The sequence below is a fragment of the Sturnus vulgaris genome, chromosome 18 (assembly GCF_052056855.1).
Source record: "Sturnus vulgaris isolate bStuVul1 chromosome 18, bStuVul1.hap1, whole genome shotgun sequence".
NCBI classification, from domain to species: domain Eukaryota; kingdom Metazoa; phylum Chordata; class Aves; order Passeriformes; family Sturnidae; genus Sturnus; species Sturnus vulgaris.
In genome coordinates, this window is record NC_142260.1 from 8,722,988 (window position 1) to 8,737,877 (window position 14,890).

At 37.6% G+C, this 14,890-nt stretch overlaps 1 protein-coding gene across 14 annotated transcripts in view; it reads left to right on the forward strand.

Moving 5' to 3' along the window:
* The window catches only part of LUZP2 (leucine zipper protein 2), a 92,397-nt gene that overhangs the window by 42,075 nt on the left and 35,432 nt on the right, over positions 1 to 14,890 (forward strand). For all 14 annotated transcript variants that reach the window (XR_015807450.1, XR_015807451.1, XM_088175286.1 and 11 more), the window contains 2 exons: positions 8,351 to 8,413; positions 11,878 to 11,940. Coding sequence is in view for 12 of the 14 variants with exons in the window: in XM_088175286.1 (XP_088031412.1) it covers positions 8,351 to 8,413; positions 11,878 to 11,940 (126 nt within the window). In the remaining 2 variants the exon portion in view is untranslated. The remainder of the gene's footprint in view (positions 1 to 8,350; positions 8,414 to 11,877; positions 11,941 to 14,890) is intronic.

A 14,890-nucleotide genomic window follows, 5' to 3' on the forward strand; every position in this document is an offset into this window, starting at 1 on the left:
TTCATGAGATACAGAACATTTTTCATCATTGTGAAATATAAAACTAATATCCAAAGCAAACCAGATACCAGTACATTGTGATATCAGATAAATCTGGTTACGTGATTTTAGTCTGTTGATGTCTTCTGATTTCTTTCCTAAAGGCACAGTGAGCAACTCTGGCTTCACAGGAGATGTAAAACCGTTCATCTTGGCAGTTGGCCCTGACACTCCTGCTGACCAGAGTCCAGGGGTTTTTTATGTTCTTGGGTTTGTATGTTTTTTTTAATGTATTGCACATAAGAAAGAAATGTTTCAATGATGAGCAGGCACTTAGCATGGTTTGATTTGCATTATTTATCAAGGGGAAACATCCAAATTTACCTTTTAAACAACAAAAAGAAATAATGTCAGAGCTCAGGTATAGTGTTTGAATTGAATTGCTGAGAATAATTTTCTGAGAGAGAAAATTATTGTCTTTGCTTGAACATACTTTGTGTCCTGTGCTTTCAATTGCTTTGTACTGATGATGTCTAGGTTATATAGTTTGTTCATTTTGGGTTTAGATCCTGATGATGATTCAAATAGATAATACTGGTGCTTCAAATTATAAAATGTAATACAAGAGTACTAAAGCAGTCATTGTGTGACCAGGAATCAAGATAAACTAACTTCAAAAAATGACATCTGAAATTCTGGGACCTTCACTTTGGTGGTGTAAGTTTAGCCTTTTGTTAGTAGAATGTATGATTCATCAGATAAATGTTAATCCCCCTAACTTCAGGTGTTCACTGCCTCTGACCAGAGGTTATACCACACACCCCAAACTATCCTCCTCCCCCTTGGGTTGGATGAGGAGTGTGTGCAAACCTGGCCTCAGCAGATGAGGCTGTGGGCTGTGACCTCTCCCAGAACCAGCCAGAGCTGATTTTCAAGGCATAGACTGGGTGTGACTTTCTTGTGGATGTGTTCTCCATCAGCCTTGTTTTCTTCTATCTAGATCTGAGATAATTGGATACCAGTGTCACCTTCATCTTATCTCATGTTCCCTTACATGGCTCAGCTCCCACTCCAAAGTTCCAGTCAGGAGACATGTTCAGGAAGGGTTGGGCTTTGGTGACAGCAGCTTCTTTATACAGTTTTGGCATGATGGGTATAAAGTCCTTGTGGCAGTTTCAGTTCAAAAACTGGGTGGAAACACCAATTTATGTAGTGGTTTTAGTTCACCAGTTTGGTTCACCAATCCTTATAAGAGGACCAAGTCACCAATGCACCAATCTATGTGGTGGATTTAGCACAGGCCAAATTGCCAGTGCACCCACTAGAATTATATACTCATTTCCTGCTGTGAGATAGGATTAGGAGGAAGAGCAAAGCGGGCTCAAACTTTAAAGGGTATAAAGAAAAACTTTATTAACAAAACTAAAAGAATAAAAAGAATCAGAATAAAACCTTCAGAACACTTCTCCTCCCCCCCACACCCTCTTTTCCTTCTCACTGACAATGTAGAGAAACAATGCAGTCAGTTTATCACCTCTAGGAGAGTCTTTCTTCAGTTCACTTAGAGACAGGAGTCTGTCTTGCCATGCTATGGAGAATTCTCCACAGGAAACCGTTCTCTTGTGGCTTCAGTGTCACAACAAATCAGCCACCCAGGAGAATGGAAATCTGATCACTCTGTAAAAGTCCCCCCTCTCAACTTAAAGCTTTCCTCACAACTGTTTTCAAGGGCTCAGTCTTTGGCTAATGGGGTACACTTTTAAGGATGAGCTGTTCAGAAGCAAGGGTTGTCTTCATCTCTCTCTGAGATCGTCTTCATCTCTGGGAACAGAGGTTCTCTTCTTCTTCCCTGGAGGCAGAGGGTTTTCATCACTCTCATCTCTCTCTGTTCAAGCTTCTCATGGAATCACACTTCAACATTTGCTTGTTCAGCATGGATGCCTTTGCTCATGTCTACAATTTGAACACCTCATCCCCCCATGCGTTTCAATGAGTTACAGGGAAAAAGAATCTGATGTATCATTATATCTTCCCCATAGCCTTACCAGAGGATTTCAGCCCAAAAGTGAGGCATCTCCTCAATCCCTCCCACCTGGGACCTGACTTCTACTCCACTGACCTTGGTGTCTTCATGCTGTTTCTCTAGGTGTCCTCCCTCTGTCCTTTTCTCTCACTCAAGAGAGGATTGAAGGTTTGCAGGTCTCACTGTGCACTGGAAGAGTTGTTACTGCTTAAACAGCCAGAGCTTTTTACAGCAGAGACTTCTTGGACAGCATCACTGGGTGGGCCCTTCTGCCTGGGCTGCCAGCAGGGCAGGGCTTAGCGTCAGTATTGTTATAAATTAAAAACGAAAGTCTCGATAATCGACCAAATTTAGATTGCTTTATTTGATATAGACAGAGCAAGCAGGGAACGTGAGGGGTCACTGCCCACTCCACACTCCATTGAACTTTGGTTTGCAGCTTCTTCTTATACTGTGGTTTCTCATAGTAATCAGTAATTTTTGGTTTTTTTGCTGTCATAATTTTGCCAGATAAGCAGTGGTGGTCGAATAAACATCTGTATCCAAATTCACAAAGTCTCTGGGTGATAGTCAGTCACAGATATCCATCTGGTCTTTGCAGATAACCACCAGTGAAATCTGGAAGTCTGGTCCTTGAGGTAGGCAGCACTGATCAGACAAAGGCAGGAAAGACTATCTGGAAGTCTGATTTTGCAAGCTGGTAGTAGATACAACTTATTTGGAAAACATAATATTCATAACAAGGTCATTTAAAACAGAATAATTTAATCATATATTTTCCCTTATCTAGTGTCCATGCTTCACTTGGGACCTTAGTATTCTGGTTTATACAAACCCCAATACTTCTGTGATTAACACGAATCTTTTTTCAATTATCAGGGTAAGATGTTAGCAGCCATGGCCCAGCCTCAGCCAGGGCCTGCAGCCACCAGGCTGGGAGGGGGAAGAACCTCTCACCAAAACCAAGAGAGATTTTTCCTGGGCTTGTTCATTTTAAACATGGGTGTTCACAGAGGCATGTTCAGCTTTCTCAGTGGTTTAACAGGTTGTCAGTTCTCAAAACGAATCACTGATTGGTTTTTGTCAGACACAGAAAAAGTATTCCTGTGGGTGGTTTCTTCCCTCCTCACCAAATCTCAAATGTGCAAAACCAGCACAGTCCTTTCATAACAATGTTAAGCCATTAGCCATAATGTTTCATTCCCTCACAGTGGACAGCATGGAATGGACTCTGGACTCGTGTGGTATTACTGAGCACAGGTACCAGGACAGGAAAAACAAATTGCATGAGATGAGACAGCAAGATTCTTGCCCATGAGGCAAACACTGTCCTGGTGAGAGGAATGTTGAATTTGTCTTTACAAACGAGCTCTGGATCTGCTTGTAAACAAGACTAGCACTGTGAGGTAAAAGAAACAATGGGATGGATTGCACTGATTGATGAATGGAAAAAGTTATTTTCCTTTACAAACAAACTGTAGGGCTGCTGATAAATGAAATTGGATATCGAAAGATGAAAGAAGCAATAGGGGAAAAACTATGAATTCTATAAGAATTGAAAATTAAAAGAGAGGGTCATACATTAGAGGGGAATTTCAGGTATCAGGCGTTCCGGGAAGTCTGTGCCTCTCAGGTACCTCAGCCCACGGGGAAAGAGAGAGGGAAATGCGGCCGGGAAAATAGGATAAAAAAGGAGGCTGAGTCCTCCAAAAATTTGAGAGTTCCCAGGGGAATGTCCCATGGCCTCTCCCTTTGTTCGAATAAAGCAAAAAGGACTCCTCTGTCTCCTTTTTGGACAGAAACCTCTGGTGTTTGTAGATGAATTAATTTTCCTGACACTGGTTTGAAAAGACAGGTATGTGCTAGGGAAGAGCAGGGCCTTCCCTGGAAATGGAGCTTATAAACCCCTCCCTTTGAATTAGTGTAATTTTGGAAGTAAGGGGCTCTCAGGCAAAGATATGGGGATAGTTCTTTACTGGTATATCTAACAAGACAAACAAAACAACAACAACCATGAAATGAACAACAAACAGAACAGGAGCCCAGTTCCTTCTTGGCCACAGGAGCCTTCCCTGTGCTGCAGGTACCGAGGGTGGAGGGGCAGGTCCCGGTGGCTGCAGGGGCTCTGGGGTGATGGCAGCAGTGTCCCAGGTGGGAAAGGGATGGAAGAGAGACTTTTTGTTCCTGGTGTCAGCCCTGGTGCTCAGCAGGGTGCTTGGAGATAGCAGGCAGAAGTGAGAAGGCAGCAGTGAGGGGTCCTGTTATAAATTCACGAGAAGTTATGATCTCTCCAATGATTATTTATGAACAGAAAAAGCAGCAAGCAAACAGCGCTGGGTGTGCAGGGGAGTCACTGCCCCAACAGAACACACACCACATAGCAGAAATCCAGCTTTTTTATACAGTCTGAGTTTCCATTTTCCTGATAACCTCCACCTGCTTTCATTTCCTTGATTCCACATTGAGAGTTGTCTTCTGCCCAGGTGTTGGTTGTTGCTAGGGGGTCGTTTGCCTCTTTCAGTGGTCTTTTGGATGAAGGCTCGCTGTCTTCCTCAGTGCCTTTTCCTGACCTTTTCTTTCTGCATGTGTAGTTATTAGCCATTTATATAACTATGGTCATTTGCTTAATACAATTTTCCACAACTTCCTTATTTTTTTGCTATGTGCAAGCAAAATATGACCACAAGTTCCTCATTTTTGTACAAACAGACATAACCACAAAAGCTCTTTAAGCTCAACTGTGCAATTAAACCAAGACACCAACATAGCTACCATTTCTCTTAAGTAAGCAGTTTCAATTTCTCTTAACAAGCATAAATACAATCTTTTTATTCCATGTTTTATTTGACTTAAAATTGATTCTTATAATCATCCCAGGCACTATTTGCACTTAACATACAGCATGTGCATGGTTTTACTTCTGATATCAACCTTATAACCCAAATCACACATACATGTTTCAGTCTGACAGCAGAAAAAGTGGCTCCCAGTGTTGGGATGGCAGGGGTGGGGGGTGGCAGTGCTGGTCATCCTCGTCCCACTCCACGAGCAAATGGGGTGAACCAGTGCCTCCCCCTCTCCTTTCCTTGCTTCTGACCTCGCAGTTTTTTCCTCCCCTCTCCCCCCCATTCCCCCTGTCACTAGCCATCAGGCTTCTTAGCATGGCAATGGGGAAAATTCCACAGAGAGGAAAGGGAGAAAACCAACCCCCAACACACTGACAGCAAATTTTTGCACCTGAATTTAGGAATGCACTGAAACTGCTGGTGTCAATGGAGCAAATGAGCTAAAACATTTCATAAAGGAAGAATTACGTGGAACAGTAACTTGGCTTCATGATATGATTGCATGCAAATGCTCCAGCTTACAGCTTTTGCTGCAAGCATTCTAAGATGTTCAAATACATTAAAATACCTATTTATTTTGAACAAAATCATAATTTAATTCTAAGTCTAGAAGACACTTCCTAATTAAAACAATTATCCTATATAATTTTTAATTGGTTACTAAAGTTATGTTTACAGATACTTCATTCCTTACTTTTTAGCTTGAAATGTCCAAGATCTTCCGTTCACCTACTTAATTACAAATAAAGTAATTGCAATAAAAACTGTGTAGAATTCTAATTAGTTTACTTGTTGATGCTCTTTGAGGAATGCTTAATAGGAAAATGAGTATAACCTTTAATCTTTATAATTCTTAGAAGTCAGAACTTCTATTCTGAATCAATAGGCCTTTGTAAATTTAAGATTTCACTGATTAATTAATCTGACTTCGAATAGCTCCTTTGTAGCAAAAGACACGTGTTCTTCCAGAATATGTACCTAATCAGACTTCTTTCAGAAGAAGAAATAAGATTTTAATTCAGAATTTAACAAAAAACAACTCTGTTGTACTTTATATGTTTTTACTGGTATGCTTCATATTCTGCTATAAAAATTAGTGTTATTTATCAGGATGCAAAGTTGTTTTTAACAGTGATATGTGATTTGTTAAGTAGCATAAAATTGCCCAAATTGTAGGCAAGAAGTTGTCATCTACTTCTGACAAGCTCCTACTTATTAGACTCTCAATAATACTAACTTTTAATGCTTGCTCTCATTTCTAAAAACATCATTAAGTTCAATTTGAATCGAGACTATTTTGCTTGTATTCTGATAACCCTGCTGGGTGTTTTTGTTGTGACTAGACTGGATAATGAGACAGAATTGGTAAATTGTTAAACCTAGCTAAATCTCCAAAATGAACTCCATCTCCTAACTTTAGATATTTTCATTAACTTTTGGTTTTGGGCAAATTCTGTGTATGTATAACTATATAATTTTGCTAGGTTTATTTGGCATAAAATGTGGAAATTGCTACAACTGTCTAGTACATTGTGTGTCCTGTTGCCAAACAGTTTTTCACATTCTGGGTTACTGCACGGTATTCTCAAAATAGCCTATGTAGAAATTACTTACAAAAGACTAATGTATTAGTAGAAGTTATTTCTTAAAATAGTTTATACTGGGCAAAAGGAAGATAAATGAAAAAAAATGTGGTGATTATATGTCATTCTTACTTTGGTTCTGAAATATGGAAGAGGGCTACTGAACCAACCATCAATAATCTCTAGAGGGACTGGAGGATAATGAGTTAGTCAGACCAAAGGGATGACTTGATATCCTGGGTTAATTAAGTGCAAGTCCCTGATGAAACAGTGCCTTTGGCACATCTGTTTCACCATCATCCCAAATGGTGATGCTGATTTTTATGTGAAACCATTAAGATGTGTGTAACACCTTCACTTTATGTTCACAAGTACAACACAGTTCTTTAGGTGTACCCCTGGTGAGCAGGACATAAGTCAGGTGTGCTTCATGTCTTTGATTTTTATTTTGTTTACCTTTGTTCATCTTGTATCTGCTATTGAGTTACTTTTTCTTCAGGGCCAGTTATCTTATTCTGTTTCTATAGTGGTTAGTACAATAAGGTATTGCCCTTTGGTGAGTTACAAGATAAATTTTCAAACTACGAACCTAAATAAATAATTCACTGTGACACTTATGAGAGCAACACCCAGCTCTTTGCAAATCATGTTTTGAAAGATACAATCTGGATTGTTGGATTGTCTCATTCAAAGTAACATCCTAGTTTTGTTGTATCAGAGATCATGGGCATCCATGTCAAACAGCTGGGAAAAATTTATTGTTTCTGTAGTAGTGTATACTGTTGAATGGTAGACAGCAACAGTGAGATGTGAAATTATATCAGATCTCCTCCTTATTTTGGAATCATGAAAATGAGGTTTAAAATTAAAATTTAGGTTTTTTGCATTTGCTTTAATAAAAAAAGGTTTTTTTCCAAGAGAAACTCAAAGCTTCTGATTATGGAATTAGATCTTCCAGTGTTTCATTTGGATGTGGACCTAAATTTGAACTGGATGGAATTGCATTTTTTGCTCTAATGACAGATTGTTCATGTGCACAGTGTACAGGAAAGCTATTGCTATTCAGTAATAATACATTCCTGAAATGTGGTGGGTTCTGTTTTTATTTGTATATTTACAGTTCATTAACACAGGAATAGTTGATGTTCATATTATTTTAATTTCTTTTTAGTGTTAAGCGTGTTAGAATCAGCCCTTGTATATCTGCTTATTGAATACTTATGATTTTGACCAGTTTTTAAAAATATTCACACTGCAGAGAAATCTTTACCTTTGACTGTTGGTTATGGGATAATAACAGTGAGGAGTGGAAAAATAATTACTGTGAAGAATTAATTTTGTCAAGGTTTTTTATTTTCCCTGAAAATGAGAAGAAAGACATTTTAAACTCCTACATATTGAGTTCACAAAATGCTGTATCAGATAACTAACTTTCTGCTGGTTTTGATTACTTGCAGTTTTAAATTATGAAGTTTAGCAAAAACACCCCTTGATTTTGATCACCAAGGTCAAGTGATGAGACCTTGGCCCTATTACTGAGTTGTTAAAATGATTTACAGAAAATTATATTGAGCTATGAAGTTGAAGCCAAGCAAGGATTAGAGGATTTTTTTTCCTGCCCTTTTGTACCTCAATAAATTAAATCTAAATTGCTTTCAGTTGCTAGTGTTCTGGAAAGGTTTCTGTGGTCAGTGCTGTTCCCATTGAAGCAAATTTTAATACAAATGCCTTTTAAAATTCTGTGAGAGGGTACTGTGCCTTGATTAGTCTCTCTTGTCTTATTATATCTTTGTTGGTGACTTGAAGTTGTTATCCATGTATTTAATAAAGCCAGTATGATCAAATAGTTAAAGGGTCCCTTAGTGTTTTAGTAACACTTACTAATTAACTGTTTTGGTTTTATTTTGTCTCACTCTCAGAACAAAAGCCTCAAAAACAAGCTCTTGTCAGGAAACAAGCTTTGTGGTATTCACGCAGAAGAGGTAAGGAAGATTCCTCTCTATTCGAAATCTAATGTACCCAAAAGAAGTTTGCATCAAAGTCAGTAGAAAACCTGAGGTTCTGGTGCATATATATATATATACACATATACATACATATATATATACCAGAATACAGAATATATATCATGCTTGTATGCTGAGTGTTCCTAAAGTGCTCTCATCCCAACTCATTTCTGTGACTTCACAAGAAGCAGCTCAAATGTAGTAGAAAGCAAGTTGCAAACTTAAGTTTTAGACAAATAAAATCATCTGGGCATGCCTATGATAGAACTCTATAGATATATACATCTATAACGGATTTAAAACTGATTTTGTTTCCGTGATCTCCATGTGTACACTAAGACAGGAATTGCCAAAGGCCTGTTTTGAAATTAGCATAGAGACAGGAAAGATAATAATCAATAATAATATTGATTCCCAGAATGTTTCATTATTTCAAGGGAAGAAGGGTCACTTTATAAAACCGAGGGAAAGAAATCTTCCCTCTACTGAAGAGAGAGATAGATACAAGTGATACAAAATGATACAAAAGCCCTATTTTTGGCAAATTCCTCAATGTAGAACTACCTGCACTCATGTGACCACTCCCTTTATTTAACTTTTCATTTATAAAAGTTATTACATGTGAATCTGATTTACTCACATTACTTTAGTCTGGGTTTTTCGCATATATAATTTCTGTTAAGGTCACTGCACCTTGCCAGAATGAAACCAAAGCATAAAATATTTCTTCTGTACTAAAATTTTTCTAATTAGGGTTGAATTCATTTTCTTCATTGGAGTCTCTATCTTTTAACTTAGAGATCAGTACTTAGAAGGTCAAGTTTCTGATAAATTCTCAAAGGCAGGAAATAATAGAGTTAGGAGTATTTTTTTTTTAAGTTTTTCAAAATCTTTTATCTTCCTTTATCCCCATTTTTACTCTCAAACACTGTGCTTGTCACAGTGTAGGAATACAGATGTATTTTCTTCCCTTTTTTACTGCTTAAAACAACAGCAGTGTGTGCAAATAGTTTTCTGTTTTCCTCTCTTTTTCAAGCTTGTTTTCCTCAGTGTATTGGGTTTGCAAGGCAAGGTTTTGGTAGTGGGGAGAGGTAGTGGGGTGGCTTTTTCTGGGAAGCTTCCAGAAGCTTCCCCAGTGTCCAACAGTGCCAATGTCAGCCAAGTCTGTTTTGCCTATGATGGTAATTGGTGAGCAGCCTCTCTCTATCCTTAACTCGTGAACCTTTTGCTGTATTTTCTGTTCCCTGGCCAGTTGAAGGAGGGATAGAGTGGCTTTGGTGGGCACCTGGCATCCAGACAGGGTCAAACCACCACACCTAGCTGCATAATATTTGAAGCTTTGGTAATTAACTTAAAGATATTTTCTCTGATTATGTCTCTTTTAATATTTGCATATAAGGATGAAGCCTAAGGATAATTTAATTTTATTACAATGTGACAAGCTCTGGCAGTCAGAGATCTTCAGAAAATTAGACAAAAATTAATAGTCAAGACAGCAGATTGTGAGTGTAGTTCAAAGTGTGAGAATCTCTTACTTTATGAATCATCCTGGCAAATTTGCATCTATTAAGCACATTACCATTGAAACAAACAGAAATGCTACAGAGACATCCTTTTTTTATGATCATTTTGCCAGTTAGGTTGTGCCAGCCAGAGAAACACAGCGTGTTTTCTATTTTTAATTAAGTACTATGCTCACCAAGTATAACAAATGTATGAACTCAGTGTCCTTTCAGTTAATATATTGAATGCCTTTTGTGGGTAGAAATGCCTACCAGGAAGCTGCTGCTTCGTTTTGGTCTCTCAGGCTGAGTGCAGACACACAGACAGTGATTCTTTGTTGTCTAGATGCATCAGTGGGAGCCTGCCTGTGATCCTGCACAGTTTTTGCATGGCTGGATTTTCTTTTCTGAGAAGTCAAGGCCCTGGAGAGAGGAAGGCAGAATGGTCCAAACATTGGGGTTTCCAGTTCACAGAAAGGGGCACATGCCAGGGCAATACTCCCAGACTCTGGTGTTTTAGAGTCCTGTGTTTAATGGTAATTTTATTTGTCTGACTCTACTAAGTGGTCCTCTCACTTGAAGCACAGAAAATCTGCAAAATAACCAAATTTTATCACAAAGAGTGACAGGTCATATGCATGCTTTTTGACCTGCACTGAATGTATTTGGCTTTATGACTACTTAGGCTTCATATTTACCAAATGAGTTATACCTTAATTGTAACTCTTAGATTCCTCTACAGCCTATTTGGATACTTTTTATATTACAGAAACTGTATATTTTATTAAACACAACCCTCAGAACAATTAAAATCAGTGAATATTTTCTCATTGGTCTTTAGGTGATGTGGAATATATTCCATAGCTCAACCAATTACATTGCCCATGTCAGAGGACAGTGCTGTTGAATGAAATAGCAGCAGATAAAGTCACAGAACAAAGAATTCTGCTGGGCTGATCTTGGCTCTTTGTTTCAGATTTTACAGAATATCATAACCCTTTTGGCCTTTCTATTTAAACATTTAAAACAGGTTCTAAAATTTTATCTTTAGATTCATTCAGTCTTCCCAAAAGTCTGTCTCTGAATTTGACTGCACCAGTTGGAAAGAGAGAAAATCTTTCCAAAAATTCCAACTTATGAAAGATATGCTACTTTTGTAATATGTTATGTTTATGGAATGCTCTTTTAGTAAATGTGAAACAGACTTCTGACCAATTCCAAAGACTTCAAAACACTTGGCATTAATTAATACAAGAAAATTTATTATCAGTTGGGACTGTAGATTTTATTAAGAACAAATTATTATTTTGAGATGATTCTTAGATAAATGGTGAAGTAATATTCCTTGGAGATTTGGGTTTACTGCAAAAAATAAATTTCTATTATATTTTATTTACATTAATAAAATAACATATAGACTATTACCTAGAATTATTTTAAGGATATATTTAACAATATACAAAATCAATATAATTTTAAACTGATATAAATAAGCATAGCTATGCCTGTTTTCAGAGGCATGGTTACAAACTGAGAACCTGGTTCCTTTGGATACCACCTGCAACACCCTGATATTTACAAAGACCTGTGTAAGCCTATGGAGCCTTTTTACTTCTAAGAATAAGATTGTTTACTTCGAAGGTTATGCTTCATGGAAAGTATTAATAACAGCTCATGTGTCAAATGTGTAAGCCCAACAGCTTTTGTTTATAGTACTGACTCAAGTGGGTGCTTTAGGTGGGTGCCACTTTACATTTTCCTTGGTACTTTTGGTTGGTTTGACATGTCAGCCTGGAAAAGCAAGTGGCAATTATTTGGAGAGGGGCATTCTACATTTTAAATCTGATCTAGATTCTGCTGTTCTCAGAATTCATTATGTTTTTTTAATATTTAAAATTTTAAAAACTCAAAACCTGATTTCATTATCCTCACTTTCAGTCAAAAAAGATCCAAGCCCAGCTGAAAGAGCTCCGTTATGGGAAAAAGGATTTGATTTTCAAGGTAAGTTTTATTTCACTATAGTTGGCTAAAGTATTAGGGTTAATATAGCACTGGAGTAAAGTAGGAGTATGATAGCTGCCTTTATTATTGCATTTCTAAGGAATAAGTTTGTTCTGAAAAGAGCTCAAAACACCAAGACACACTTAATCCCATAATGCATTTTCAGAAATCTAATATATCTATATTTTTGTGCTCACAAAAAGCAAAATTCTCGGTTACTGCTCATGAATAAAACCTGTTGCCCTATTCCATACATTCTGTAACATGTTTTTCATCTTTCTAACTGAATGATAGAATATTTTACAGATGCTTCTTGTTTTTCCTTTAATTAGCACTCCTCCATGGCAAAGTCAAGTATTGTTAACATTTAAAGCAAATCTCTGTGTTTATGATAAGCTCAAGCAATGTAATGTTCCTTAGGTGTGAAGATTTAAGAAAAAGAAACATCTGTTGCTTAAACAATCCAAATGAATGAACACTAGAGCCATCAGCTGAGATGTGGGTGCCAAGTTAGGCACTGTGGGTTCTCCTCTGAGTGCTCTTACTGCAAAATAAGGATAGTTACTTGCCTTCTAGGTAAACTATGATCTAATGTAATTAAAAACACTCTGAGAACTTATGATGGAGAATGTTGAATTGTGGATTCCAAAGCCACACATACTGAGAACTATGTATTATATATTTATATGTAAATAATTGAAACATCTCTTGACTGTGTGCAATTCTGTATGAGACTGAATGCCTGCTTTGCTAATATTGATATATCCTTTCTACATAACCAGAAATATTTTTTGCAGGTTTATACATAAATCTTTTTTTCTGGCCAAGAAAATTTGATTTATGAAGCAGAGGGAGCAGCAACCTTCTGCTATCCTCCTAAATCCTGTGAGATGGGGGGAGGGTAGGTTCAGTGTGCTTCTTTGTGTGTGTGTTTCATGTCTGAAGACAGACACACTAGGCAGAATAGAAACCATTTGGTGTAGTATGGAAAGTTTTTTAAGTATCTGCTTGTGCTGAGTGGAAGGTAAACCAGTGAGAAGAATGGACTCCACACAAATACCTTGAGAAAGATTTCAAGTCAGAGCTACAATTTAATAGGAAAATTACAGTGGAGGCAGTAGTACAGAAACACTGGGTTAAACTGACAAAGTCAGAACACGACCTGGTACCCTGTTGGTCAGGGTGGTGGTAGCTGTCTAATTAAATGGTGCTTGCAGTCCCATTGGAGTGATGGATGTGGCCTTGTTGAAGCAGTGAGCTTTGGAAAGGTCTGGTCCTTCTCTGGAGGTCCAGTGGTGGTGATAGAGATGTCCTCTGGAAATCCAGTGGTGGTATCCTTGAGTCCCAAACCCCAGATTATAAAGAGGCAGGAATGTTCAGTACCTCCCCTGGGCTGATGTGATTGTGTGAATCATTCTGGGGAGTCCTTGGTGGCCCATTAGCAGAGATGAGCCCTGAGGGTGGCTGCTGCTTCCCCAGAAGGAGCTGTCATGGCTGAGCCATGGCACAGATAGAGAAACAATGAATGCTCCATCCACCTAACAGTTCATCAGAAGGTAATAGATGGTGGCAGGATAGATACTTTGGTTACACCCCATACTGTAACCCAGGACTCTGCTGGATCAGAGAGGCTGCTAGGTTTGGACAAGAACAGGTGATATTTCATTTCTAATTGCTTTGATACTGGAAACCTAGCAGATTTAATGTTAGCATTGCTGTTGAGGCTGTTTTATGAAGCTCTTGCTCTTTCTGATAAATGAAATGGATAGTCTTCCTGACAGCACAGCATGAATGTTTGGGATAAAATCCTAGCTGCTAGCTACTTTCATGTTACTGGACTTCTACCTTTTCCCCTTCCACTCCTTTCCCATCCCACTAAACTTTTTTTTTTCTGTATGGCTTACTTGGGACTTTAGGGAAGTCTGCTCTCCATATAGATCTGAATATTGCAAGCTTCCTGGAGCAGTTCACCAGAAAGATGTAAGATGCAGGCTATTAGACTTCCAAAAGGCATGAAGGAAAGCTATAATTCATGTTCAATAAAATAATGCTTTCTCTGAAGGAATTGATTCTACAGATATACATGAAATAAATAGGGAGGGATTGTTTGATTTTTATTTTGTATAATTGACATCAAGAAACTATTTCTTAAAGTCTGGTACCTATTACTGTCAATGACTGTTCTGAACTAGACCTGTGGGGATCAAGTGGGAGAGGAAAAGAAAAGGGGAAAAGGGCAGCTTTCTTTCTCTAACACTCCAGTGATTTGGTAGATCATATCTTCTATATCATATCCCACTTCTTATGTTTTCAAGGTATTTTATAATCTAGCTGATTAATTAGGGAGCATATATATGTGTATGTTTATATTTTTAAAACTCTCACTATGTGATATAAAGCCATGGGATAGATAAGTAATGAGCATCACAAAAATTAATTCATGTACCCAAGGCTATAGGGTTTGTCAGTATCTCTACTGAGATTAAAATTTGAGCTCCTGTCTCTTTGTCAAATTTCAGTCCCTTAAAGCAGGCAGCATCTTATCTTTAAAGAATGGACCAAAGTTGAAATTTCTTTGTATTATAATGAGAATACCAAGAAATTATTAATAAAAATTGCCACTGAATGTTCTTAATTTTATCACTGCTTTTGTATGTAAGTACTTACTAGTTTTGAATGACACTACTTTTAATTGCAATAATTTAAATTATCATCCTATTAAGTGAAGTACTCCTAAGTTTAAGTGCTTTGCTAGATTTGTTTCAGGCATTACAGACTAATTCTTTTTCAAATTACTTCTCCTTCATTAACTGTCTTCCTATTATTAGGCATATTATCCTGGAAAATAGGAAACAGGAAGTCTCCTGTTTTACTAAAATAGGAAATAATTTAAAATAGTTTGGTTTTTTTGTTCATGAAATGCAAACGTGTATATATGATAGTAATAAGA